Source organism: Mixophyes fleayi, chromosome 9 (assembly GCF_038048845.1).
Source record: "Mixophyes fleayi isolate aMixFle1 chromosome 9, aMixFle1.hap1, whole genome shotgun sequence".
NCBI classification, from domain to species: domain Eukaryota; kingdom Metazoa; phylum Chordata; class Amphibia; order Anura; family Limnodynastidae; genus Mixophyes; species Mixophyes fleayi.
The window spans coordinates 114,302,341-114,328,374 of record NC_134410.1 but is presented as its reverse complement, the minus strand read 5'-3'; the positions used below and the strand labels follow the sequence as shown (position 1 = coordinate 114,328,374).

At 43.9% G+C, this 26,034-nt stretch overlaps 2 protein-coding genes across 2 annotated transcripts in view; both read right to left on the bottom strand.

Moving 5' to 3' along the window:
• Positions 1–26,034, bottom strand: part of PHYHD1 (phytanoyl-CoA dioxygenase domain containing 1) — a 276,211-nt gene that overhangs the window by 173,402 nt on the left and 76,775 nt on the right. The window lies entirely within an intron of this gene.
• SLC10A3 (solute carrier family 10 member 3) lies at positions 2,507–5,036 on the bottom strand. The gene has a single exon (XM_075185024.1). The coding sequence runs from the start codon at positions 4,478–4,480 to the stop codon at positions 3,062–3,064; it is 1,419 nt and encodes a 472-aa protein (XP_075041125.1). The 5' UTR covers positions 4,481–5,036; the 3' UTR covers positions 2,507–3,061.

Sequence of the window (26,034 nt, the reverse complement as noted above, 5' to 3'; positions counted from 1 at the left end):
TTTTATCCATTCAGCGAAACTGAGAATTACTCCAAAAATTATATAATGAGCTAAAGGATTAATAAATAATATTGCTTTACTAAACATAATATTGGAGCAATAATATAACTGTTCGGTTTGTCATGTGGTTATACAGTCTAATCTGTATTTCAATTTCTATATATTCACCATTTCTTTCACTTCCAAAACGTACAGTTTTTAATAAAAATAAATACACAGTAAAATACAAAAAATAAATAAATAGAAAAATAAGTTCTAAGCAAGGGATGGGTTCTGTTGATGAGAAATAAATTTAAATAATGATAATAAAGATTTGATCATTTTATTGTGATCTAGTGGGTTAGAGTGTTCTATTTTCTGATTTTTAAATTATTTGTATAGCTGCGTACACACTACAGAGAATTTTTCCCGATATGATATAGTTAACGAGTTTACCAGCTGGCAAAGCATGCTGGGGCTTGTAGTTTTACAACACCTTGAAAAAAAAAGTCCCGATCAGCATGTAGAATTCATGTGTACACACTATATACATTTTACACGATTTACCGTCAGATCTGTGCTCTTCATCTGTCATAACCATCGGCTGAAAAGATTGTGACTCTACACACTATATAGAGATCTATGGACAGTGCCGGTCCTGAGTGCATACACACTGCAGAATTGGAACGACATCGTTGAACGAGATTCTTAGTCCGGTTTAAAAATCAAACGATACAATGAGGTTTGGAGCGTACACACTAATACAATATTGGCCAAACGGTCCTTTATCATGTGATCGGCCCGATCATTGGCCGAAAACCCTGTAGTGTGTACCCAGCCTTACCCTTCAGGGGCCACTTGGGCAGCCCACTAAACCTTTAAAAGGGCTGCACATTACCCTTAATCTCAGTGAGAAGTTAAAACAATACATTTAATAAAAGACACCTATCTGTAATAACATATCAGCCGGCATTTTAACTTAAGACAAATATGTGTTACACACTGTAATAAACAAATCTAACATTAAAGCAAGGAAAGAGCTGGGGGCCACAGGTGAAGGCTCAGGGGGCCACATGCGGTCCTAGGCCTGCCTGTTGTCCATTACTGGTATATGTATACAGGTTGAACATTTTAAAAATAATCTAGCCGTCAACGTGCAGCCAAACCTCACACAGGAATGGCAGTCTCTGCTGTGCAAATATTGCTCAATGTGTCCTGTGCAAACATACAATTATCACACACTGTGTTACATTACCAGGCGTTGACATTTCTTAAACCCAATTTCACAATTTACTTAACATACTGATGTTTTAAAGGCACCTGTCAGCTACACAAAGGCCTTTTGTGGTCCAAACCAATGGTATGTGGCCTCCATGACACAAGTGGATCATTGCGACTTGATTGGCTGCATTTTCGTAAAGATCTGTACAGACCAAATAACCGTCTGCCTGAACTGCATGAAGGACAGGATTTTTCATCAGATTTTGTTTTTCATAAACATGGACAGAGAAGTTCATTTATTAATGACTAGTTATATATAATTACTGATTACTAGCACAGTCACTGTACACTTTTTCCTATTTGTCTATCTATTAGGATAATACCACTATCCTATGTGACAGCTGCTGCCAATTGGTAATTTTCTTTAGCCTTTTCAGCGCCTATAGGGATATTGTGTATGGTGTACGTGTGCACCTGGTCTGCAATTACTCTACATGTGACACATAGACACAACTAGTCAATATTACTTTGTACTAGTTAATTTATTTGGCTGGGTCAGTATCTAGAACACTTGCATCCCTAAATGGAAAATATGACCTAGAACAGTGATGGCTAACCTGTGACACTCCAGGTGTTGTGAAACTACAAGCCCCAGCATGCTTTGCCAGTAGATAACTAGCTGATAGCTGGCAAAGCATGCTGGGGCTTGTAGTTTTACAACACCTTGAGTATCACAGGTTAGCCATCATTGACCTAGAAGGTGTATCCAAGGACTGGAGTTAAGAAAACTTTATTTAAAAAACAAAAACAAGGATGTATACAATAAACTCACTGACCATCCCTACCCAAAATGGTCATGTTCATCCAGAGACCATCGTTTTGTATTCCACTTATCACTGAATTTTCTGTGATCGCTGAACATGAATATCTTATCACAGATATCTCTGCTCCGACTTACCATCCCAGACAGCTGATATACACGTAATCTGTGTGGTAAGCACTGTACACAGTCAGAGAGGCCTCTATAAATCAAGAATAATATAATTATGGAATAATCATTATTCCTGAATATGAGCGAAAACCAGATTTTTCCATATTAAATTGTTGTACACAAATCAATGGACACCTCCTGAATCTGGACTGATCAAATATATATATATATATATATATATATATATATATATATATATATATATATATATATATATATATATATATTAGTACCACAGTTGTATTGAACCAACATTGCTATGTATATTTTGTTCAAACTCCAGAAAGTCTCAAATGCATACAAAACACGCTATGGTTTTACGTCTGATTAATTTTAATGTACCAGGACAAAAATAAAATCGGGTTTGAACAATTCCCTGCATACATTAGAAAGTAATTGTATAAAAAAATAGCAATTTCTCCCCCTCAGTGCATGAAATATTTTGAACACAGACCTTTGGCTTTTGAGGCTAAGTATGGAATGGCAAAAAAAACAAAACACAGAATGAAAGGTTGAACGATAATATTAAGCCATAGGCACATTTAAAAGAAGACATGAGAGAGATCCATCAGATTTTTCTTACTCAGACAACATAATATAAACGTCTCTGCCTGAGGTCACTGAATATCATTAAGACTTCTTGTGGTTGAAAGGAATGTCTTGAAAAAGTAAAAATGTACAACACTCCACCTCTTCGCTTGCAATTTGAGAAGAAAAATGGGCCAATGTAGACAGAAAACTATGCAAAATACAAGCTTGCAGCATTTAAACCTTGTTGTAAAGCCAGCTGGTATAACTCGGAGGCGGAACTAGCAAGCGATGCGTCTCCGATGCAGCACCATTGGTAGTTCCGCCGCTGCAGCCAATACCTCAGTTACGGTCTTTCAGGTTTTTGTAGGCAAAGTGTAACAGGACCAGTAGTAACATCTCTGACGTTCCGCTCAGAGCCACCAGGAAAGGCGCCTGAGAAGAGAGGTCTGCTTCGGCACGTTGGAACGAGAGTTGGAGAACCGCTAGAGCCAAAAGGCTATTCTGTACTCCAACTTCAATGCTGACCGTCCGACGTTGGGGAATGGGCAAACGCATGAAGAACGCAAGTAAGTATCCGGTCAAAAGACCCACTAGCGGTACACTGACCCCAGCTACCACCAGTATAGAGGGCACTTGGCTCAGCAGGGACGAGCCCATCTGGTAGGCCATGTAGAGTCCCCCCACCATCAGTACAACACTGAAAGGCTTGATGACGAGGAGGAGGATCCGGGACAACTGAGGAAAACGCCATTTTATCAACATACCTGTAGAAATTGGCACAGCTATAAACAGCAGAGTTGCAAAGATTTTCAAAAAAGGAATGTGGAGCGTATGATGTACACCAAGAAAATGTCCATAGAGAGTGGATGAGAGAGGCATTAGGCCCACGGCGGCCACGGTGGAAACCAAGGTCATGGATATGGCTACCGTAACATCTCCACCCAGCAAGAGACTATACAAATATCCTCCACCACCACCCGGAGAGGAACAGGTAACCACTAGCCCCAATGCTAATGGCTGAGACAGTCTCAGAAGCAAGGAGAGTAAGTATGCATAAATAGGCATCAAAACAAATTGTCCGACAATGCCTAGTAGGACAGGGTAGGGACGCTTTATCAGGCTTTTCAGCACGTCAAGGTCCACTTTACATCCAAAGGCACATTTGTTAATGAAGAGGAGCGGTAGGAGTCCATAGAGGAGAGGACTTTCGGAGAAGTGGCTTGCAACAAATCCGGCATATTCTGGAGCTTCAGCATTGGGAACAACATGGATAGAAAATTCATCCCGTTCTTCAATGACAGATTCTAGAAGCTTCAGTTTCAAATGAAGGGGGGCTGTGCCAGGCATCCCAGACAGGATATGTGCAAAGATCTTGTCCGGCAAACCCTCAGCCCGGCGGCTCACGTTGAGGACCTTCAACACCGATGTGTCCAGGGAAGAAACACTGAGTTCAGAAGTGGGAGGTGCAGCTCCAATGCTGATCACGATAACACCTTTACTGTGCTCTGGAAAGTCAAACTGTAAGCAGCAGCCATCCCCAATCTGCAGAAATCCTGGTGATGATGGCGTGGTTGAAGATGGCAATGGGGATCTGGAGGTCAGAGGGACAGGTGTGATGGAGATGTGCAAAGAGTTCAAAGGCTGGCCAGTAGCGGGACTAAGATGATGAGAGTCTGATAGATGTTCAGATGCATTGACAGGATGTGAGGATGTGATGGACAGCACAGAGCCAAAGAACAAAAATAGAAAATGGTGCATGGCAGAAGGAAAGATGTCTCAGTCCTCACTGTTACACTCCATAAGTATAAGGCCTGTTTTTGGATTTCACCTTAGGGATAGAACTCATGTTGACACATTGCCTAGTTTCAGGGTGTCTTTTTGGGGGGTCACCCCACCCTCACTGCTTGCAAGGTATAGAGATCACTGGAGATCACTCTCATTGCTCGCTCTTGCTATGCCTGCAGGTGGTCTCTGCTGAAGTCCCTCTCACTGCTTGCACATTTTGTGCATTAAAGTGTCCATGTCTTGATCACATATGTATTGCGTTACCCCCGCCTGTCACCGGTTGATTATCCTGAGCTGGATCACTCACTCGCAGCTGTCTTCAGACAGATCTGGAATTCCTTGGGACTCTCTCCGCACCTGCAGCTCTCTCGGGTGAGTAATCCCTTGTCATCTCCCCTCAGACGGCGCCACGTACGCCGCGTCTATGGCTCTGATCCCCTGACATGCACAATCACAGTGATGATGACCAGCAACTCTCAAGCAGCTGAGCTGAAGCTGCACACAGGCTGCTCTCCCTTCCTTGTTATCACGTGACTGCCAGTAGCCGAGCCTATGATTGACACTGGCTTTCTTCCGGATTCCAGGCGCGCCTCTGCGCAATGCACGGCGGGAGTTGTAGTTTCAGACATTGAGGGCTTCAGAGAGCCTGTGGTACAAATTTTCATTGCAAAATGCATTTGAACTACAACTCCCAGCTCTAGGACTTGTAGTTCCACAACAGCTGGAGGTTCACAAGTTTCCTCACATATGTTATAGGCAATGCAGTGGGAGAGCCGTTGTAACAGAGGTTGTCCTTGGCAACCAATGGAACGTTCGGTTTCATTTTCTGAACTACAGTAGAAAACTGACAGCTGGTGTTCTGTTGCTAAGGGTGACACTGTTGTGTGAAAGTTGTCATCAGGTGTTTCCCAGTTTGGTCTTGTTTGTTTAGTAAAACAATGGTGTTATTCATTTAAATGTTCTGTAAGCTGTGCTAGAGCAATGATAGTGTCTAATTGGTTAATATAGGGAAGAGTATGTTATATATTATTCATCTTTCTGAGTGAAACACAGGTATTTCCATGACTGAAAGTTTTGGTTTGGGAGTTCAACCATTCATCATCATCAACATTTATTTATATAGCACCAGCAAATTCCGTAGCGCTTTATAATTGGGAACAAACATTAATAAAACAATACTGGGTAATACATACAGACAGAGAGGTAAGAAACCACTCTACCTTTATAAATGTTTAACTCTGCCTGTTGGGTTTTAATTTTGCCCTTTTGGGACAAAGTGTGTTTGCTGCCAAAAAGTGGTAATGTCTGGTGCTTTAGAAGCACTAAATTGGCCCCAACCTCCCTGCTCTACACATAAATAATCCCAGAAATGTTGCATGTACCAGAGGCAACTTCACACAACATCCAGACCAGCAGTAACCAAGTCCTGGGACAACGTCCTGACTGCGCAGGGGATAGGGACTATCCTGCCAGAAGCAGGATAGTTGGGAGGTATGGTCGATCATATGATATAGCATTGTAACACCCCCCCCGCACTCGGTGGTGTCAGACGTGGTCACTGGGAGGACACAGGTGCAGACAAGGAGCGGGCCTCAACAGTAAGTAGAGCCATTGACGCGGAGGAGTTCAGCGACTGGAAAGCGCCAGTGCTAGATATAGACCCATGACATAGGGACTAGAGTCTTTATGCCTCTGGTCTACCATGTCTGGGGAGCACATTAGATAGGTGCCATATTGCTGGGAATCCATGACAGAAGGGGAAAAGGTCCTGATCTCACCTGACATTTCGGGAGTGGGTCTGTGGTGGCTGCCAAGTGGACAGTGCATATTTGAATAGTGAAGTGTCCGCAATGGAACAGAGTAGGTGTCAGAACCCTGGGAGTGGGCTCGTGGCCAGACACCTTGTGGCGCTAAGTACAACATGACCCTAGGATGAATGTCTTGCTGCACACTGTACTGCTTATTAAGGGCGAGCAGCTTGCATCTATCTGTAGCACATGTTGCTTGCATTGAATGAGCAGTACAGTGTGAAGTAGGACATACTGTGCATCCCAACTATCGTTGCAGTCGGGAGAAAGTCCTTCCTGAGCGGGATAGTCACCCCAAAATCAGGACTGTCCCACCACAATCAGGACAGTTGAGAGACTGTGCTGCGCTCTCTTACCTGTTCTCGTACTTTTCACTACCTGCGGCTGCTGGTCTCTTAAGCTCAGTTGCAGCTTGCCTGGATCCTGGAATGTTAGGGCCCTGTTTAAAAAAGGGAGATACATGAAATATGGAAAGTCTAGCAGTGAGTGAGCCCATTCGGCTTCCCTCCCAAAACCAGCCCTGATGTTAAATCAATAGTCCCTACTGTAAACAGGGTGCTAAAGAATCGTGATGGAGGAGTTTGGTGAGATACAGATTTATTTCATTGTAACCGTTAAGTTTATTGTGCGTGATTGAGAAATCATGTAACTAACGGTCAGGGTAAATTCATTGCTTGTCAAAACGCAGTGCCTCCGCCAGAGTTTTGTTGTCTCTTTGGGATTCCATATCTTCACATGAACTCAGGAAACCCCTGCCCAGCTCCCTATAAATGACTGGTGATATTTCAGGAAAGGGGAAAGGCACATTTATTAAATGACTGTGCAACTTAAAGGTGCGTTACCTGAAAAGTAAAGGGAAGAAATAGTAAAGATTCTGGGCCTGATTCATATTGGAATGCAATGTGAACACAATTTGCGGTTTTTAACATGGTACGTAAATTGTACACACATACACCTGTATTCATATACTGGCAGATCTCAAGAAACGTTTCAATTTGAATATAGATAGAAGTAGACTATGGCTACACTTAACTTGCTGTATTCAGACAAAGCACACTGCAGGATACACACAATGCATGTGTGCAATATAGTCCTATAAGAACGCATGGGGAAAACGTTTTAGTAACAGCATTGATGAAGTGGCAGGTTCGACAGTGGCAGTACTCTCAGTAGCACAATTTAACCATACTTGCCAACTCTCCCGGAATGTCTGGGAGACTCCCGCATTTTGCGAGAGTCTCACGGACTCCCGGGAGAGTGTAGCAGTCTCCCGGATCTGCCCACTTTAGATCCAAAACGCTGCGATTCACAAGGAATTGCGGCGTCTGGCCCCGCCCCTGCTGTGAAATGGCGCGTTTGCGTAATTTTACAGCAAACGCAAACGTCACAAAGTTACGCAATTTTGGAACCCCGCCCCCCATCACGCCCACCTTCCCCAGCAGGCTCCCGGAAAAGAACTTTCATAAGTTGGTAAGTATGAATTTAACTAGAACATCAATACTATTTTAGGTCTCTAAAATGAAGCTGTTATTAATGCCATGTTAAACGTCACACGCTTTGCTCAAATCGCCTGCTTAGGCGTGGGCTTCAAAGTGGACAACACTTACTATTAAACCTATAGACACACACCATGATATAACTAGTGTCTCATACTGGAGACATGGATGAAATTAAAAAGTTAGAACCTAAAGAATGCAAATTCAGAGTATAAACGTTCAATGAAAGATGAGTTAGCAACTATGATGAAGAATAAGAATGATTCCCTTCTTAATGCAGAAAATGAAACATATAACTCTCAGTTTGAGAGCTGGCGTTTCATCAGCCAGTGTCAAGGAGTATGCTGTCACTTCCAGAGAGGGAACTGTCACCGTCAAGACATATCTGATCCAATTGTCTAGAGGAAGTCCAGATCCAGTCCAGAGGGTAAATTTTAAACTGCAGGTTTGAAAAAGTGGAGATGTTGCCTATAGCAACCAATCAGATTCTAGCTGTCATTTATTTAGTACATCCTACAGAATGACTACTAGAATCTGATTGGTTGATATAGGCAACATCTCCACTTTTTCAAACCGGCAGTTTAGTAAATATATCCCCAGTTGTCAAGAGGGAGTCCAGATCAAATCCAGGTTTCCAGAGGGAGTGCAGATCCAGTCCAGTTGTACAGAGGAACTCTAATTCCAGTCCTGGAGGTATATTTACTAAATTGCGGGTTTGAAAAAGTGGAGATGTTGCCTCTAGCTGTTACTTTGCAGAATGTTGTAAAAACTAGGATCTGGTTGCTATAGGCAACATCTCCACTTTTTGCAACCTGCAGTTTAGTAAATATACCCCCAGGTGTCCAAAAGTGAGTTCTGCTTTATTACATCTGATCAAATCCCTACATTTGCTACTATTTCTACTTTTTGGCTTAGTAAAGAGAGCCATTGAGGACACATCATAGTCTTTGATCCTTATTTTAAGCTCCCTCCAGGATTCCATGTCAAATGTGAGTAACCCACTAAATACAGCACCACAGCATACACCGGGCTGAACACTAGTACAACACCTCACCTGAGCTACAGGTCTGGCCTTGAAATGCTTTACACAGCAGTAACTACTCATTACTCCTAATTAGAGAGGGACTTTGAGCAACTCACTGTCTTTATACTGCAATTACCATAGCAGTCTTTAACACTACATGCTGTTACCTTCGTTGGTAGTCGTGTAATTGGCACTTACAAACCCGAGACACACCACACTGACAAAAATATCACGATGAGTATAACAGCGATAATATAATGATATTGACTATCCATGTAACTGACAAGTAGTATGGTAACTGCGGTTTTAAACTGGCAATGGTTGGACCCACAGCCTGTATAATGTAATCCAGGCTGTGGGTCCACTCATTGCCACTTTAAAACCGCAGTTTTCATGATGTCCATTAAAAGTGACGTGTTTTTTTGCTGTATAGGTTTTGCAAAGTCGCATTTTACATTTGAAGGGGATTTTAGCTGCCGGAAATACTACTTGTCAGTTACATGGTTAGTCAATATCATTATTTTATCGCTGTTATACTCATTGTGATATTTTTTGTCAGTGTGGTGTGTCTGGGGTTTGTAAGTGCTGGGTTACCCTACCACACCCGTTACCTTATCTTTCTCTGACTCAGAGTACAGACTGGTACCAATTATTTAATTTATTTTATCACAGTGTTTTTCCATTTCATGTTATCTTACTTGTGTACTTTTACATGCTATTAGCCAGTTTAGGATGTGTGCCTGTAGGTCCAGATCTGAATATTGCCTACATTAGAGCCACCCCCAGGTTCAAGGGGTGATATGTTAAGAGTTGGTTCTTCAATACTGTATTCATAGCAGTCACAGGGTTACTGCTCTGCATTTACCATTGTGACTGTGAACTATTTTGTTGTCAGTGTTATGCTGAACGGGACCGGGCCGGTCTTGTTCTTGACATTCCTCTGTTTTTCAGCCAGGTGTGTAGTTCCTCAGGGCAAGTGAAGAAGATAGCTGTCTCCATCCATCACTTTAAGCTTTGCTGGAAACATAGGAGATATAGGAGGTGTAGAGCATACAACTTCTTCTGTGCTGATAGAGAACAAGCTACAGAGAAGTAATATTTGCCCGGTGGGTTTACCTGGGGGGACTCTGGAGTGGAAATAATCTGAGGAATATCTAGAATATCCTTTAGTGGAAATATTTGGGGCAGAGGGCTTCTCACAGTCTTATTGTTAAGAGAACCCTGAGAATTCTTAATGAACAAGGACCACTAGGAGCTGGTCCAAGGCCACTTTTTCCACGGCTTCTCAATTCTTGGGGCAAGGATAAAATTCTTATGCTGGAAGCCAGATTCAACACTAAAATGCTAATCTTGTTTTCTTCCCTGATTTCCCCATACTTCCTTTACTAAAGCTGGGTACACACTATACAGTTTTCATCCAATAATCGGCTCCATCAGCCGACATACGACCGCTCGTTCAAAAGTCGGGTCAGTGTGTGCAGGGACACGATGGTCGAAAGTCTGCCCAAATGGACGATTGTCGCCTCATTTGGTTGGTCGTACCGTTTAATATTTTCGTTCCATTCTCGTTTCCGCTGTGTAGTGTGTATAAACTTCCGACCGATCCACAGCAGTGAATACGAAATTACAGTCATTGCTCACGACAACATGGCTGTAAAAAGTTCTTCTCTTTGGACATGCTTGCAGGCTCCTCTCTGCGCCGCCACTCACGTTCAGTGTGAACGGAACAGAGAGGAGGGAAGAGGGACACCGGCACCGCGATCACGTGAGTATGTTTTGTTTTTGTCCTTTTTTAACTACCCTGCCCCCCCACCAATGAACGGGGAGGAGTCACACCCCGTCCCCCACACGCAGTTAAAAAAAAGAAAAAATTATCAAAACCAAAGAAAAAAAAATCAGTCCAGGATCCCGTGCCCGTGCCCGGGTAATTATTAACCACCCCCGTCCACTCTTTGCGGCCTTGATTGGGATAGTTGTGAGAGTGTAACCCCCCGTCCACTCTCTGTGGCCTTCATTGAGATAGTTGTGAGAGTGTATTAGTAGGAATAGTGTTATCGAGGATAAGGTCACCTCTAAAAAAGAGATGGGTTTTCACAGAGCATCTAACGATTTGAAGGCTGTGGGAAAGTCTGATTGAGCGTGGTAGGGAATTCCATAAGTGGGGAGCAGCACGGGAGAAGTCTTGTAGGTGGGAGTGAGAGGTGGTGATCAGAGATGAGACAATTAATTAATGAAATAATTAATTAATTTGTTTTAAAAGAAGGACAAAATAAAAATGACTTTATCTACAACAAACCGTTACCGCCATATCCAAGAATGTCTGTTGATATGTTCACTGAGCAAGGCTGTAGTATAATTTTATTATGTCTAACTACTGTTTCAGGAAAAATTAAGTTATAAAGTTCAGCGAAAAACAGCATAATGCATCAATCCCACATAGGTTTATTTTTTATTTTCAAAAACAGGTACCTTTTAAGCATGAATCTGTTAGACATTTTTGTTAGCTGTCCTTCAACAAATTATGATCTCCTTTTCAAAATCTCTCTGGTGGTTACAAAGTATGTCTGCCAGTTACACAGACACAGCCTCACAGCTCTCAGCATGTTATGTGAAAACAGAGGGGAAGGGGAAGAGGAGGGGTGAGGATTTTACATTACACGGAGCAGACAGCGCTTAGAGGGGCTTTCCAAGGTCTGTCCGCTTTAGAACAATGACAAAGGTTATGGAGAGTTTCACTATTCCCTACAAGCAATATTGAAATAAGCCACTCCCATTATGAAGACCAGGCTTTGCGTAAATGACATTTATATTAATTGTGGACAAATGTCTGTATTCATAAGATATTATAACTCAAATGTCATTAATCAGAAAGGATGGGTACCTGAAAGCCTTCATTTTTGTTTTAACACTCCAAAATAGGATTATTAAGAAGCACACAAGGGGTCAAATATATCAAGCTGCAAGTTTCTGGCGGGTTTGAAAAGTGGAGATGTTGCCGGTAGCAACCAATCATATTCTAGCTATCATTTATTTAGTGAACTCTACAAAATGACAGCTAGAATCTGATTGGTTGCTATAGGAAACATCTACACTTTTCGAATGGTGATGATGATGATGATGATTTACCCCCGGGACTCAAGACTTTGAGCTGCAGTGATTTTTGCAGTATGTATCACCCAATTGCAACTTTTTTGTTTGAAGAAAAATGTTGTAATACTTTTCTAATTTATCTATTTATAAATATATAAATAACTGAGCGACAGGATCAGACTGAGATTAAAAGGCAGTAACCACTCTATGGCCTATTGCATATAATCATAAAAGTATTAAAAGCCGTAACGAGTGATAAAGTGAGGTGCTGGATGCCTTGTAGGGTGCAAAGCTCAATGAACGTTGGTAGAGATTCCTTCTTCTTTCAATTATACAAATGTAATTGCAAAATAAAATGTGTTGGCATGAATAGCCTTTTACTGTGATTTCCTGAAATGTATTGGATTTGTTGGAATGCTATACTTTACTTTTATTGGTGCTTTATTTGGAGTTCAGGTGCAACTGTGCTTTGCAGGAGTGTCTGACTGGTCTAATGGTGTACAAAGGAAACAGCTGGAAGCTCTAATATGCTTACAAGATGGAAACAAAGAGTATCTGTCTCTGTTTAACCCCCTCTGTCTACCTCTGCAAATGTATTTCTTGGCGTACATGTCTATGACCAGTTATAATTCAGGATGCACCAATGTTCTGGAGTCATTTGCATACTAGGAAGTTTGAGCAAGATTCCAGCTCTGCAGAATCCAGAGAATCAGATCACCCGAATTCTGCAAATTTGGATTCGATCCAGTATTTTAGGTGCATCCTTATTATAAGGTGGAGATTGTGGCGGAGAGCTTAGGTCATCGGCTTTCTCTTATCGCCAGTCTGATTATGTCCTAGAACATTACTACCCCAAACAAGCAATAAAAACCTAAAGACAAATCTTTTTGTGTACTGTATTTTATCTTAGCATGTATAAAAAAAAGTGCTATAAAAAACTTCATCATGGGCTGTCACTATAGTAAAGCTAGATATTAAAATGGCATTTATGTATACCTTGTAGCATAAAACGAAACTGCACATAGTAGATTTTAAGGATAAATACACAAGTGTTAATTTGATGCATGAAACATAGAACAGTATGACATACTTGCCAACTCTCCCGGAAAGTCCCGGAGACTCCCGAAATTCGGGTCAGTCTCCTGGGCGAGCTGGCATTTCTCCCGGATCCTGAATATGACGCGATTCTTGGTGAATCACGCCATTTTGGAGGGCGGGAGGGGGCAGGGCAAGGCCAATCGCGTCATTTTGGCCCCGTCCCCCGCGATGCAAATTACGTTTTCACGGGGGGGGGGGGGGGGGGGGGCAAGTATGCAGTATGATCGCTGTGGTATTTTAGCCAGGGGTTGTTGCATGAGCTTACAATGCTGATCGGTTTTTTTGAATGCAGCCTTGCACTATTTTTGGGCATTTAACTGCTTAGCCCAATAGCCATACAGTAATTGCAATGCTTTGGACCTGGATCGTACCACGACACATCCTGTATCCTTATTAATTTCATTTTAATGTCCGTGTGCATAGGCAAACCGAAGAGGGGGGTTCCTAGTGCCTGGAAACCCCCCTCCGTGCCCCCCTCCATGCCTCGGGCACTGTATAATTGAGGTGGCTGGACCCTGCCCCCGCTTCACACGGCTCTGCTTGAAAAGGGAGAGCTGCGTGCCCCTAACAGTAGTCACACAGCATTACCCATGTATATTATGAGGATAGGAAGAGTTGTAGAGCAATCAAGCACTGTCTAAAATTATAGCCACACCCCCATGCATGCTGGTCACGCCCACTGGTGGCATGGTGTGGAAACCCCCCTCTACAAATCCTGCGTTTGCCCCTGGTGTGTATGCAGCCTGGGCTGTGTATTGTTCGTCTTTTCTATATTTTCCCCTTCGGATAAATTGTCTTCTGCTAGTCCATTAACACTTTCTGTGTCTTTTCATTACACCCCATCTTATGGCTCTCGTCTTCTGTAATCCTTGAACCTTTGATCTGTCTCTTACTGTCCATTGTGATTTAACGCCCGGCTCATATGTCAATTTGTGTCTCCATTCCTGCCACTGTTTTTGGGGCCCTTTCTTGAACGATGTTCCTATCTGATTTCCTCTGTCCTTAAATGTGTTAATATTATCTTCCTATATCTGTACCTGCCCCAGTGCGTATGTTATCCCCGTTGCTGACCTGCTGGCTATCTAGCATCTAACCAATAAATAAGACCTGCTCTGTTTCTCACATGACCAATTTGGCTCATTAAACCCTAGTTGTCATTTGACTACTCAACTATCCATCTGTCAGCGTGGCGACATAGACTGTTCCACCAATCCTACTGTAGTCCCTATGCATGAGTTCCATCTCTAGCCTGAAGGCACAGAATCATCATCATCATTTATTTATATAGCGCCAGCAAATTCCGTAGCGCTTTTGAATACACTTCTGGTTGTAGATCACTACCAGACGGACGCTTTGAACAAAAATATTGCAACATTTTGGTACCTTCACCTGTGTCACATATACAGTTATCTGTACAGATCTACATGCATACCCTTTTTAATTAAAGTTCAATTAGAATGGCCATATAGCTTCATAGTCCTTATCTAGTGAAACATTGAATATTACTGCTTTGATCCCTGAATTTGCAAATCTAATATTAAAATGAAACACGCACTACATGTATAAGTTGGTTGACACCATGGCTTCCCCTCCCCTTTTCTATGCCCACTATACCAATCCCCAAAACCCAGATAAAGACTAAAGACATATGTGTGGTGAATATGTGGTCACAGCTATAAAAAGAATATTAAGGAAAAATGAACTCGTGAAATTAAGAATTGTACAGATTATATAGTGTCCATGTGGCCTACAGAAAAAGTTGACCTAACAATAAGGAATCTGAAGAGAACTATCACGTAGGAACCAGGTAACATCAACACCATGATCCCATGGTATGATCCTTCATAGGTATAAAGAAAATTCAAAAATCTTGGAGAGAAGGTTCTCACTGTTATTACTAAGAATGCGATCCTTCCTTTAGACTGCTAGTGAGAATTTGCACACTAGTAAGAGGTCTCTTCCATATTTTCACGTTGCAGAAATTCACGTCGCAGTAATGTGTTCCTAGAATTAGTGCAGAGCCATATGGAGGCTTTAGAATCATAACCTGCAAAATAGTAATGAAGAAAAGCTTGAATCAAATAACCACATTAACTTCTACTAAAAATAACAGAATAAGAATACTAAGGAAATATGATCTCGTGAAATTAAGAATTGTACAGATTATATAATGTCCATGTGGCCTTCACAAAAAGTAGGCCTAACAATATTGAATCTGAAGAGAACTATCACATAGCAACCAGGTAACATCAACACCATGATCTCCTGGAATGATCCTTCATAGGTATAAAGAATATTCAAAAATCCTGATGAGAAGGGAACTAAATTTCCTAGATCTCCAGATGGAAGGTGGATACACAACTTAGGAAGCTTCACCCCAAAAGACCTCCTCATAGACATCGACCTAGGGAGTTCTCACTGTTATTACTAAGAAATCCAGCTACAGTCCACTACCAAGAATACAAACCACAGACGACCAATAACGCCTTAATTTATCACAACAATATGTGCCTTTCTCTTAATGTGAAGAAGGCTGAAGAAGAAAATTACTAGGATGCTCTCAGCATTCTATATGAAATGATTGAAAGCCACCCCTGCCCCCAAAAAGAGGTACAGAGGGCTTTGGGTGGGTGGAACCTCTTCTTGGGGCCAGGGATTTCCCATCACTGTGTCTAGGATGCCCTAATGTCTTGAGTTCATGAGGTAGGCAAAACCAATGTGATCCTTCCTTTAGACTGCTAGTGAGAATTTGCACTCTAGTAAGAAGTGCTTCCATATTTCCACGTGGCAGTAATGCGCTCCTAGAATTAGTGCAGAATCGAGTGGAGGCTTTAGAAGCATAACCTGCAAAACAGTAATGAAGAAAAGCTTGAATCAACATTAACTTCTACTAAAAAAAACAGGAAGAGAATACTAAGGAAAAATGAACACGTGAAATTAAGAGTTGTACAGATTATATAGTGTCCATGAGCCCTTCAGAAAAAGTAGGCCTAACAATAAGGAATCTGAAGAGAACTATCATGAAGCAACCAGGTAACATCAACACCATGATCCCATGGTATGATCCTACATAGGTATAAAGAAAATTCAAAAATCCTGGAGAGAAGGGAACTTAATTTCCTACATCTCCAGATGGAAGGTGGATAAACAAATTAATAAGCTTCACCCCAAAAGACCTCCTCATAGACATCAACCTAGGGAGATCTCTCTGTTATTACTAAGAAATTCAGCTACAGCCCACTACCAAGAACACAAACCGCTGTATTCCTGTGACCTGCAGATCAGACCCTAAATCTAATCCATTCTCCGACTGTTTCTGGGGTTGGACCCATCTCTCCAGTACCACCGCTCTGCCGCTAACCACCAGCTCTGGACAGTGTGATAGGCCAGGGGGATCCATCTACAGCAACCCTGATCTATAGGTTGAGGTCAGGGGTACCAGCCCAGGAACACCAGTAACAGTATGCTAGCAGCGTCAGTCCCCACAAAGAAACCCTGTTCTGGATGCTGGTAAGGAGTCCAGTGGTGGCAGCAATTGTAAGCCCCTCCTAAGTTGGCAAAGTAAGCCCAACCGGTTCCCAGCAACAGCAGACAGGGTGGCATAGGCGGTCCATCCTCTCACATATGGTTTATGACTTGTCAATAATACCCACATAGGGCGGAGGACAGGAATGGTGCATTTAGTCATTTTGTAAAAATGTGCCTGTGATTTATTACTATAGCTGATCATACAGTTATTCAGTCTGAATGTAGATCACCCTAAATGGTATGGCTGTCAGATTATAGTGTAGTGAGTTGATATGTAGCGTATCAATCAAATCACTACCACATATAAACCCAGATCACTAGGCATTAAATTGGGGTCAGACGGCTAATATTGATCATAGTACTGTTGGACCTCAATTATCTCATATCTGCTGTACTATCTCCAAGCCATTCCCCTAAAAAATAGTGTTAATAGTCGGTTAATGATCTGCCGTGATCTAAAAGGTTCCTGATAGAACAAATGCCTCCAGCTAGATCCGTGATCTTATATAGAGCTGCGTCTAACAGCCTATCTCACCCTGACTCTCACTGTGTTCCCTCTTATTGATAAAAGCTATCTGTTTCCATAATGAAGCTGCTACTTAGCTAACTATGTCCCTCAATGTAGCTTTTGTCCCTATGTAGAGATACTGTCTAGAATATAATTTATAAAAGGAATTCACATTAGCAGCAGCGTGTAATACGCTTCCGCTTGCCCGACGCGCCTTTCACCTTCGTTTTATCTAGAGCTAAACAATCACACTAAGGGCTAGATTTACTAAGCTGCGGGTTTGAAAAAAGTGGGGATGTTGCCTATAGCAACCAATCAGATTCTAGTTGTCATTTTGTAGAAAGTACTAAATAAATAAAAGCTAGAATCTGATTGGTTGCTATAGGCAACATCCCCACTTTTTCAAACCCGCAGCTTAGTAAATCTAGCCCTAAGTCGTTAAGTATAGTGCATATGTGAGTGCAGATCGCTGACCAGACCTACTCTTGCTTGCAGTTCTCTCCACTCTCCTGCAATTCACCATAGTTAGTAGACTCCCTCTCTGACTAGGGGCTCAATTTGAATGACAGGGGAGAAATAGGGGTGATCTCCCTCCCTCCCTGATGAGTCTGGCATTCTCCCTGATGTGGAGCCAGTACAAGACGTGGTTGGCTTCGCCATCTGTGGCATGATGACGCAGTTCAGAAATTGTGTCCTATGTCCATGTATTGATGCCTATGGAGGTGGCCATTTTCATGGAGACCAAGATTTAATCACAGACTGACAGGTAAGACAACAATGCTTCAGTAATGGAGACAGAAATGTAAAAGACACGTCAGTCTCTAGAGATTAATTAGTTGCTTTTCTTTAACGCATAGTTGCCTACTCTCCTGGAATGTCCGGGAGACTCCTGCATTTCTGGGAGACCTCAGAAACTTAAAGCGGCAATGTGGGGACCCCTAAGGTTAAGCACTTAACCCGACATTGCCGCTTTAAATTTCTATTGGCAGACGTCGCGATGACACCAGCCTGCAGTGCCGAACACTTCTACAATCGGAATCAATTGCTGTCAGCATTGTGCTCCCATCGGAGATCTCCAGTGTTGGGTTGAAAGTAAGTCTGTTCTTTTCCAATGGGTTTTCATAATTTCGGATTTTCTTTGTAGGCCTTCTCCATGTCGGAGTAGTCAGTATACCAGCTGCAAGGTATATATTGACCTTCAGTCAATGACAGTCAATGACACTTTTCTAAAATTGCCGGAGAGCCATAGGTTACACCGGCATAGAGCCAGACGCATAATACACTTAGTGGCATATTCATTTAGGCTTCCGGCCCGCGGGAAGGGGTCACAAAGTCAATCCACTGTTCCGCAATAACATGGATTTTCGTGCGCACCCCATAGGGTTGCGTTATTGCGGTACCGTATTACCGTCAATACGTTTAATATGCCCCTTAAGGTGGAACTTGTACCATATTCATGGTGCCTAAAACCACTGAAGTAGATAGGCTGCTGCTCATGCACTATGGACCAATACTTAGGGCTACAATGTGACTGCCAATGCTTGGGGGCAGGAGCCAGACTGTGCACAATAGTTATTTAAATGCTGCCTTGCAAGCTTCCATATCCTCTGTGGACTGGCCACAATGCCTCTGGTGGCTTTCGGATGTCTTCAGTGGTGCACATCCTATTTTATGGGCCCCTAACCTTGCATTCCTCCAGTGGCTCTTCAAGCCCCAGTCTGACACTGCCCTTACTGTTTTTTTTAATCATTTCAACTTGCCCCCACATGCTGCACTTCAGTACTGGGGATGGGGGGGTGCCATAGCATTGCTTGCTCCAGTGGCCATGGATCCATGCTACACATCTGCCTGTCCTGTGTATTATATTTTTGAGGTAGACAACCTTTATCTTCCCAGATGTTGTGAAACTACAAGTCATAGCATGCTCTGCTAACGTCTGGCTTACAAAGCATGCTATGACCTGTAGTTTTACGTCAGATCTTTCTGTACTGTTACATACAATAGCCTCTCATTTAACAAGCACTGCACCAAAATGAATATAATACAAGAACTAAAAAAAAAAAATTCTTGAAAGAAATCTGTACTTTCCTGTCCAAGCTAAAAAAAAGGTGAAAAAAAAAACAAAAAGTGCACAAGGGTACAGAACTTCAGGCCCTCCTCAAAAGAAGAAGGGCCCATCTATCCCAGACCCAGGGACGAAAAAGTCCCTTAGGTGGCAAGGGTGTTCAGACTCCCCTCTCGCTGCAAGGGTACGGGTTGTCCCTTTGCACTGAGATCCACTGTAGCTTAACCTAGTGCTCGGAAACTTGCCGTTCCACGGAAGAGAGGGAATAATAGGTTTTGCTCCCATGACCTTCGGGGAAATACAGAGCCCATACCGAACCCTTGGATCCAGTGGAAAAATACATGAAAGTGTAGGTGACCAATAAGATGTGAAATAAATAGTGCATTGTAGGTACGGCCCCAGGGTAATGGGCGGGCAAATCTAAACATTCATCCGCCCAACCAGAAGACCAGGGCACAAGGAGGCAGTGCGTAAAATGAAAGTGTTAAAAAGTACAAAAGTGCTTAAACATCACGTGCCAGTGCAGCAACTGTGATTTTCTGGCACCAAAGGGTCGCCACTCCTCGAACCGGGCATTCAACATCATTTCCCGGCCCCCAGGAGGACCAGGTGAGGCGCGTCCTGATAAGAACAGATACTACACCCGATCTTAACCAAAAGGACAATAATACAAGAACTAATGTAATACTCATTAGCCAAGGAGGCAAAAAGCCAAGGTCTGCACACGGCATCAATCGGCTGCTCAAGTGATATTATTTTTTTGAATAGATTTTTCTAATACTGTTGTAACCAGCGATAGAAAACATATATTATCACCGCATACTGATTAATAGACCCGAAAGTAAGATAATTTAGGATCATAGCCATGTATACACGAACAGCACTCACAGGCATCATTTCATCTTAGGTGATTTGGTGTTAGTTTTATTTTTTTCCATACGCATGCTTTCTTTTACACTTCTCTTTAAGTTTTATAGGTACAATTGCTGTTTTTCAATGACATAACGGTACATTGTGTGTCTGTGTTTGATTTCCTAGAACACGCACATAATGCAAGTTCTGAATATGTGAGTGCTTCAACTTTGTCTTTGTCAATGTTGTACTTGGAGATGAGCAGGAATGTTTGGGTCCCATTAATTGCATATAGGAAAGTAGTCAGGCAATGCTCTCGTTTAGCACTAGTAAAACATTGTTGTCTCAGCTGTAGAAAAAGGAAAGGTAGAGGAAATAAGGAGTGATTTATTGACCAGTTTATTGAGGCTTTAAGGAGGTAAGTCATTTTACCGACATAGGTATAAGTCCATTAGGTATAAAGTCAGCGAGATTAGAAAAAAGTTTAATGAATAATATGAATTGTATTACCAGGAACACATAATACCACATACACAGCAAGTCACAAAAGGTTGCCCTTGTCAGCATCACGGTGGCTCACTGGTTAGCACTTCTGCCTCACACCATTGGGGTCATGAGTTCAATTCCCAACCATGGCCTTATCTGTGTGGAGTTTGTATATTCTCCCCGTGTTTGTGTGGGTTTCCTCCGGGTGCTCCGGTTTCCTCCCACACTCCAAAAACATACTAGTAGGTTAATTGGCTGCTATCAAATTGATGTGTGTGTGTGTGTGTGTATGTTAGGGAATTTAGACTGTAAGCTCCAATGGGACAGGCACTGATGGGAATGAGTTCTCTGTACAGCGCTGCAGAATCTGTGGTGCTATTTAAATAAACGGTGATGATGATGATGATTGTCAACGCATACAGAACATACACTGGGAATACACTGCATACAGAATGACACCGTAACACTGGCTGGTAGCAATAAGAGGAGTCTTACCGCTCGCCAGACCAATCTGGTGTCAATCTGCACATGTGTGAGCTGGTTTGGCCATGCACACTAGACCTGGTAGCCGTAAAAATAAGGTTATATTTAAAAGAAAAAAAAACGATCCAAAATAAACAGTACAAAAATAGAATAAAAACATAACTATTTAAAAAAAATGCTTACTGCATGAATCAGCCTGGATTCTGGATTAGTTAATGACTTACAAGCAAGTCACCTGGTGTATGAATCTATAACAGAATCGAAATTATAATATATGGACATCGAAATTGTAATATCCACACACTATATGCAGCCTAAAGTCCTCTGTGCAGTTGTCCTTTCTATAAGTATCAATCCAGAGTATTTGTCTCCTAATTACAAGACGTGGGCTTATGACTAAAGTCCGTTGTAATAATAATCTCCGTCATTTTAACATGTGCGATAGTTCTTTGAAGGGTATCTTTAAGAATCCTTGAGACTGGAATGAGAACTTTGCCTGCTACGCAGGGGCGGGCTAGCAAATTGCAGCCCGGGGGGTGCACAGGCGGCCGCATCACATGACACGCGATGCGGCTGCCTGTGCGCCGCTGGTAATATTCAAACAGCCGGCCGGCCGCCCTCCCCCGGTGGCCAGGGGGGGTCGATGCTCCCCGGCCCAGCCAGCCCCTGCTGTTACGCAAAGAGATGTATTCACACTAATAGGAAGGACAACTGCACAGAGGACTCTATGCAATTTAGGCTGCATATATTGTGTGGAGGTTACAATTTCGATGTGTAATAATACCCTATTCCCCTCCCCTCACTTGCACCTAATCCTATATCTCTCTATTGGTTTTCACTTTGTGGCTTACCCCTGATTAGGACAGTGGCAGCACCCACCACCCTTCCCCAACCCTAGAGAGCGCTGACCGATATATGATCTCGATACCTCACGTGTGTGTGTGTCTGTATGGTAGGGACTATAGTTTATAAACTTTACAGGCACTGATGTTAATGATTACATATTGGTGCTCTATATATAACTGTTAATAAATTAATAAAACAATTAAAAGCCCAGAGATGTACCCTGCACTGTCCTTGAATGATGGTACGGATAAGAGGTCCGACATGAAAAATACCTTTCCCGTGATTAAAGCCTGATATGAAATATCTACAGTTCAATAACCTGCTGATGGCTTCACACACATTTCTTAGTAGCAGGTATATAACATAAAGATGGTAGTAGTTATAGCGGCCAGTCCCTTACACACAGTGGAGGCGGCCATTTTGTGGGCTGAGTCAAGCAGAGCTGTACCTAAGGCTGTGCGGTCGGGTATGACCACCCAGGGCACAATGCTAAAGGAGGGCGCAGTTTATGAATATTTTAGGTTAATTTGGTTATAATTGAAGGCTGGGGGGTGGCTTTCATTATTTCTCGGCCCAGGTGCTAAAATTTTAAGTTACAGCTCTGGTCAAGCTTCAGCCCATCTAATCACTAGGAATAAAGTGCCTCATGCAAGAAATGTCCCTCATTCCAGGGCCATCTTTTCCATTGGGCACGATGGGCAGCTGCCCGGAGGCCCCACGGGCAAGGGGGCCCCATAGGAACGGCTCTTAATGAGAATAAATAATCCTGCAAAAGAAAAAAACCTGCAATAAAACCTGCAAAAAAACCTACAAGGGTCACTATGCAAGTACATCTATCTATCTCTATCTATCTATATCTATATCTGTATACATCTAATATATATATATATATATATATCTAGGGGCCCCGGTGCACTGCTTTGCCCGGGGGCCCATAATGTTGTTAAGATGGCCCTGCCTCATTCCTAGGGAATGGATATGTTAAATATAATTTCAGCCCACAAAATGACCGTTTTCCCTAGGACTAAGCCAAACACACACAGTTCTTATTGTGCTAGGGCTGCTCAAAGGTTTATAATGTATGTGGAATACATACACATAGACAGAATCCTGCTACAATAATAATGCCATACAATAGGTGTAAATTCTATAGGTGTAAAACCAGCCTACCTCACCTCAGACTTGTGGAGTACTATGCAAGGAAAACACGATCAGCAAAAACAAAACAAAAAATTGGTTTACACACATATTTGCAACATGTCAGTTCCCAACAGCAGGGCAGAGGGCGTGTTAAAGCACCAGGCTGACCAAAACAAGTCCGAGTTACGGAGGCCCCACCTTGCACCTTACAGGAGTTAAAGGATCTGCTGCTAACGTCTTGGTGCCAGAAACCACAGGACACCTTCAGAGGTGGAGTCCATTCCCCGATGGGTCAGAGCTGTTTTGGTGGAACAAGGGGGACCTACACAATATTAGGCAGGTGGCTTTAATGTTGTGGATATTTATATATGCATACACACACACTGCTACTTACAACAAGCCACATACTAGATTAGACTAGGTGCACTAAGTAAGGCTATCATTGTTTCTATGGGTTAAACCTATAAAGTGCCCTGTGTTTTCTGGCACCAAGACATTAGCAGTAGATCCTTTAAGTCCTGTAAATTGCGAGGTGGGGCCTCCATGGATCGGACTTGTTTTGCCAGCACATCCCACAGATCGGATTGATATCTGAGGAATTTGAAGGCCAAATCAACACCTTGAACTCTTTGTCATGTTCCTCAAACCATTCCTGATCAATGTTTGCAGTGTGGCAGGGCGCATTATCCTGCTGAAAGAGGCCACTGACATCAGGGGATACCGCTGCCATGAAGGGGTGTACTTGGTCTGCAACAACGTTTAGGGAGGTGGTACGTGTCTGTAACGCCCCCTGCGGGGAAAACAGGGACAGACGCAACACAAAAGAACTTACCTTGAAAACGATGGTCACCTCCAGTCCGCTTCCGATATCCCAGCTGCGATCCAATCCCAACAGATTAGCAGCCGCAGTCACCTCCAATCACGTCCCTCTAAGATAGAGACAGAGATTACGGCCGTGCCTACCAGGTAAGGGCTGTCCGAGACTACGGCAAAGAACGAGGACACGGTCAGTCCAAGCTCACTTGCCGCCTCCTCACTTTGTTCTTGCCAAGACGCGGGGGACTACAGGCACTTAAGACCAAGACTAGTCCGAGGACTAATCCCGCCTCAAGTACCTCACACACCTGCCGGTGAGGGCCTAACCAAAAGGGGGAATCGAGCTTAATACTCACTGGGACACTCCCACTTCCGATCCGGTTCTCCTGCACCTCCCCAATACCTGCGGATGACAAGAACACACAGCCTCCCTCTACGCTAACGGTGAGACTAAAGATGGCACCCACAAAACTGGACTGACTACAACAGCGACCCGACCCTAACAACGTTCTAATGGTCGGCAACGCAACGAAGTCAAACCACTATGACTAACTAGGTGTGGTGCACTAACGGAACTGCTCACTTACACACTACGGGGAACACCAGCCGGTGTTCACGGACTAAACCGGAGGGCGGTTCCTAACCGCCTCACCCAGGTCGTACCAAGAAGCTACCTTCTTACTATGGGGTCACCCACAGACCCTAAGGACCGGTTCTTTAAGCCCGGCTGAGGCTCAGTAGAACAGCACACTAACCCGCGGGCCGACTGCTGCACGGAACAGCCGGTCGAACTGAACTGCCCGACTGCCTGTACTCGGGTATCTCACACGTGTCCCTACGTCCAGAACCACAGGTCCACCTGCACGGAACCGGCCTTGAGGACCCTTGATCAGAACCACGGCCGCCCCTGGAACTGCCTCAAGGTGTGCTGCACTGCCACCAACTCACTCAGCCACCCCCTCTGGGTACCAGTGTGACCCCGGGGACCTAAGGGACAGGAAAACTACGTGTGTTCTCCCCTGACTATGTGTATGCTGGTAACTACACTTGTCCCCACAGCACGGGTTAGCACAGGAAACCACAGGAACAAGAGCCTACCTTTAATGGGGGCCTGACGTCTTGCCCCTGGACACAATTACATAGCACACCCAAAATACTGTAATTCAGCAATACCCGCCTCACAGACAGAATACAATATACAGTACTTTGTAGGCTACTTACCAGAGCACACCGCTGCTAGCCAACCAGCAGGTTGCTACAGCACCACAGGAGCCTCCGCTCTACTGTACCTCCTAACTACGTGTGCTCACCTCACACAGGACCGCGCCTACACTCACGAGGCTCCCACGCCTCTACCTCATCACCACCATGGGCCTCTGCCCAGCTACAAACAGAGCCTTGTGCTCTGATTAATGGGCCTCAGCCCCCTCTCTACCTCAGGGCTCTGAGCCCACTAACTAGGGCCTTGTGCCCGCTACCTAGGGGTCCTACCGAGGCCTGTGGCCTCCCTAGCTATCTACTAGGGCCTTGTGCCCTTTATAGCCTACGGGCTACCAGCCCCTAACCAGGCCCTGTGGCCTTCCTATGGCCTCTAGGCCACTAACTACCTAAGGGCCTTGTGCCCTTGTACCTGGGGCTCTCACGCCCCCTGTCTAACTAACAGGGGCTTGTCCCCTTTATCACCAATACTATGGCCTACTGGCCCACTAACTTTATCGGGGCCTAGTGCCCAAGTCCCTGGGCCTTGTGCCCCTAATCCTCTGTGCCAACGGGCCTTGTGCCCGACCGTGGCCCCGGGCCTAGTACCCGAATTTAACGTTGAATATACTTACCTGCTCTGCGCAGGATACTCAACTTGCCACGCTGTCTTCCGCTTCTTTCTCCGGGTCTTCCAGACCCTCCAGCCGGCGGCGCCTCTTCTCCTCTTCGGCGCTGGATCTCCTGTTGCTGCTGGGGCGGGGGTGCTCTCAGCCCTTACAAGGGCTCCCTGCCGACGATCTCCGCCGCTTCTGGCCTTCTTCTGCTCCGGACGTCCCACGATGTCCTTCTCCCTCCGCCGCCGACTCTCTTCCGACAAAATGGCGCCACCCGGCGACTTATATAGTCGCCGGCGTGACGTCATCAGCCGGCGCGAGCGCTGATTGGCTCGCGTCGGCGCCAATCTTTTGAATGGCCGGGCGCGAGCCGCGATTGGCTCGCGCATCCGGCCGCTGATTGGCCAGCGGGGAAAGATGAGCCCTGATTGGCTCATCCTTCCCCCGCGCACAGGACCTGCAGGAAAGAAGCC

Coding starts and splice junctions, on each gene's coding strand:
- SLC10A3 (XM_075185024.1), bottom strand. CDS start 4,480: ATGCACCATTTTCTATTTTTGTTCTTTGGCTCTGTGCTGTCCATCACA.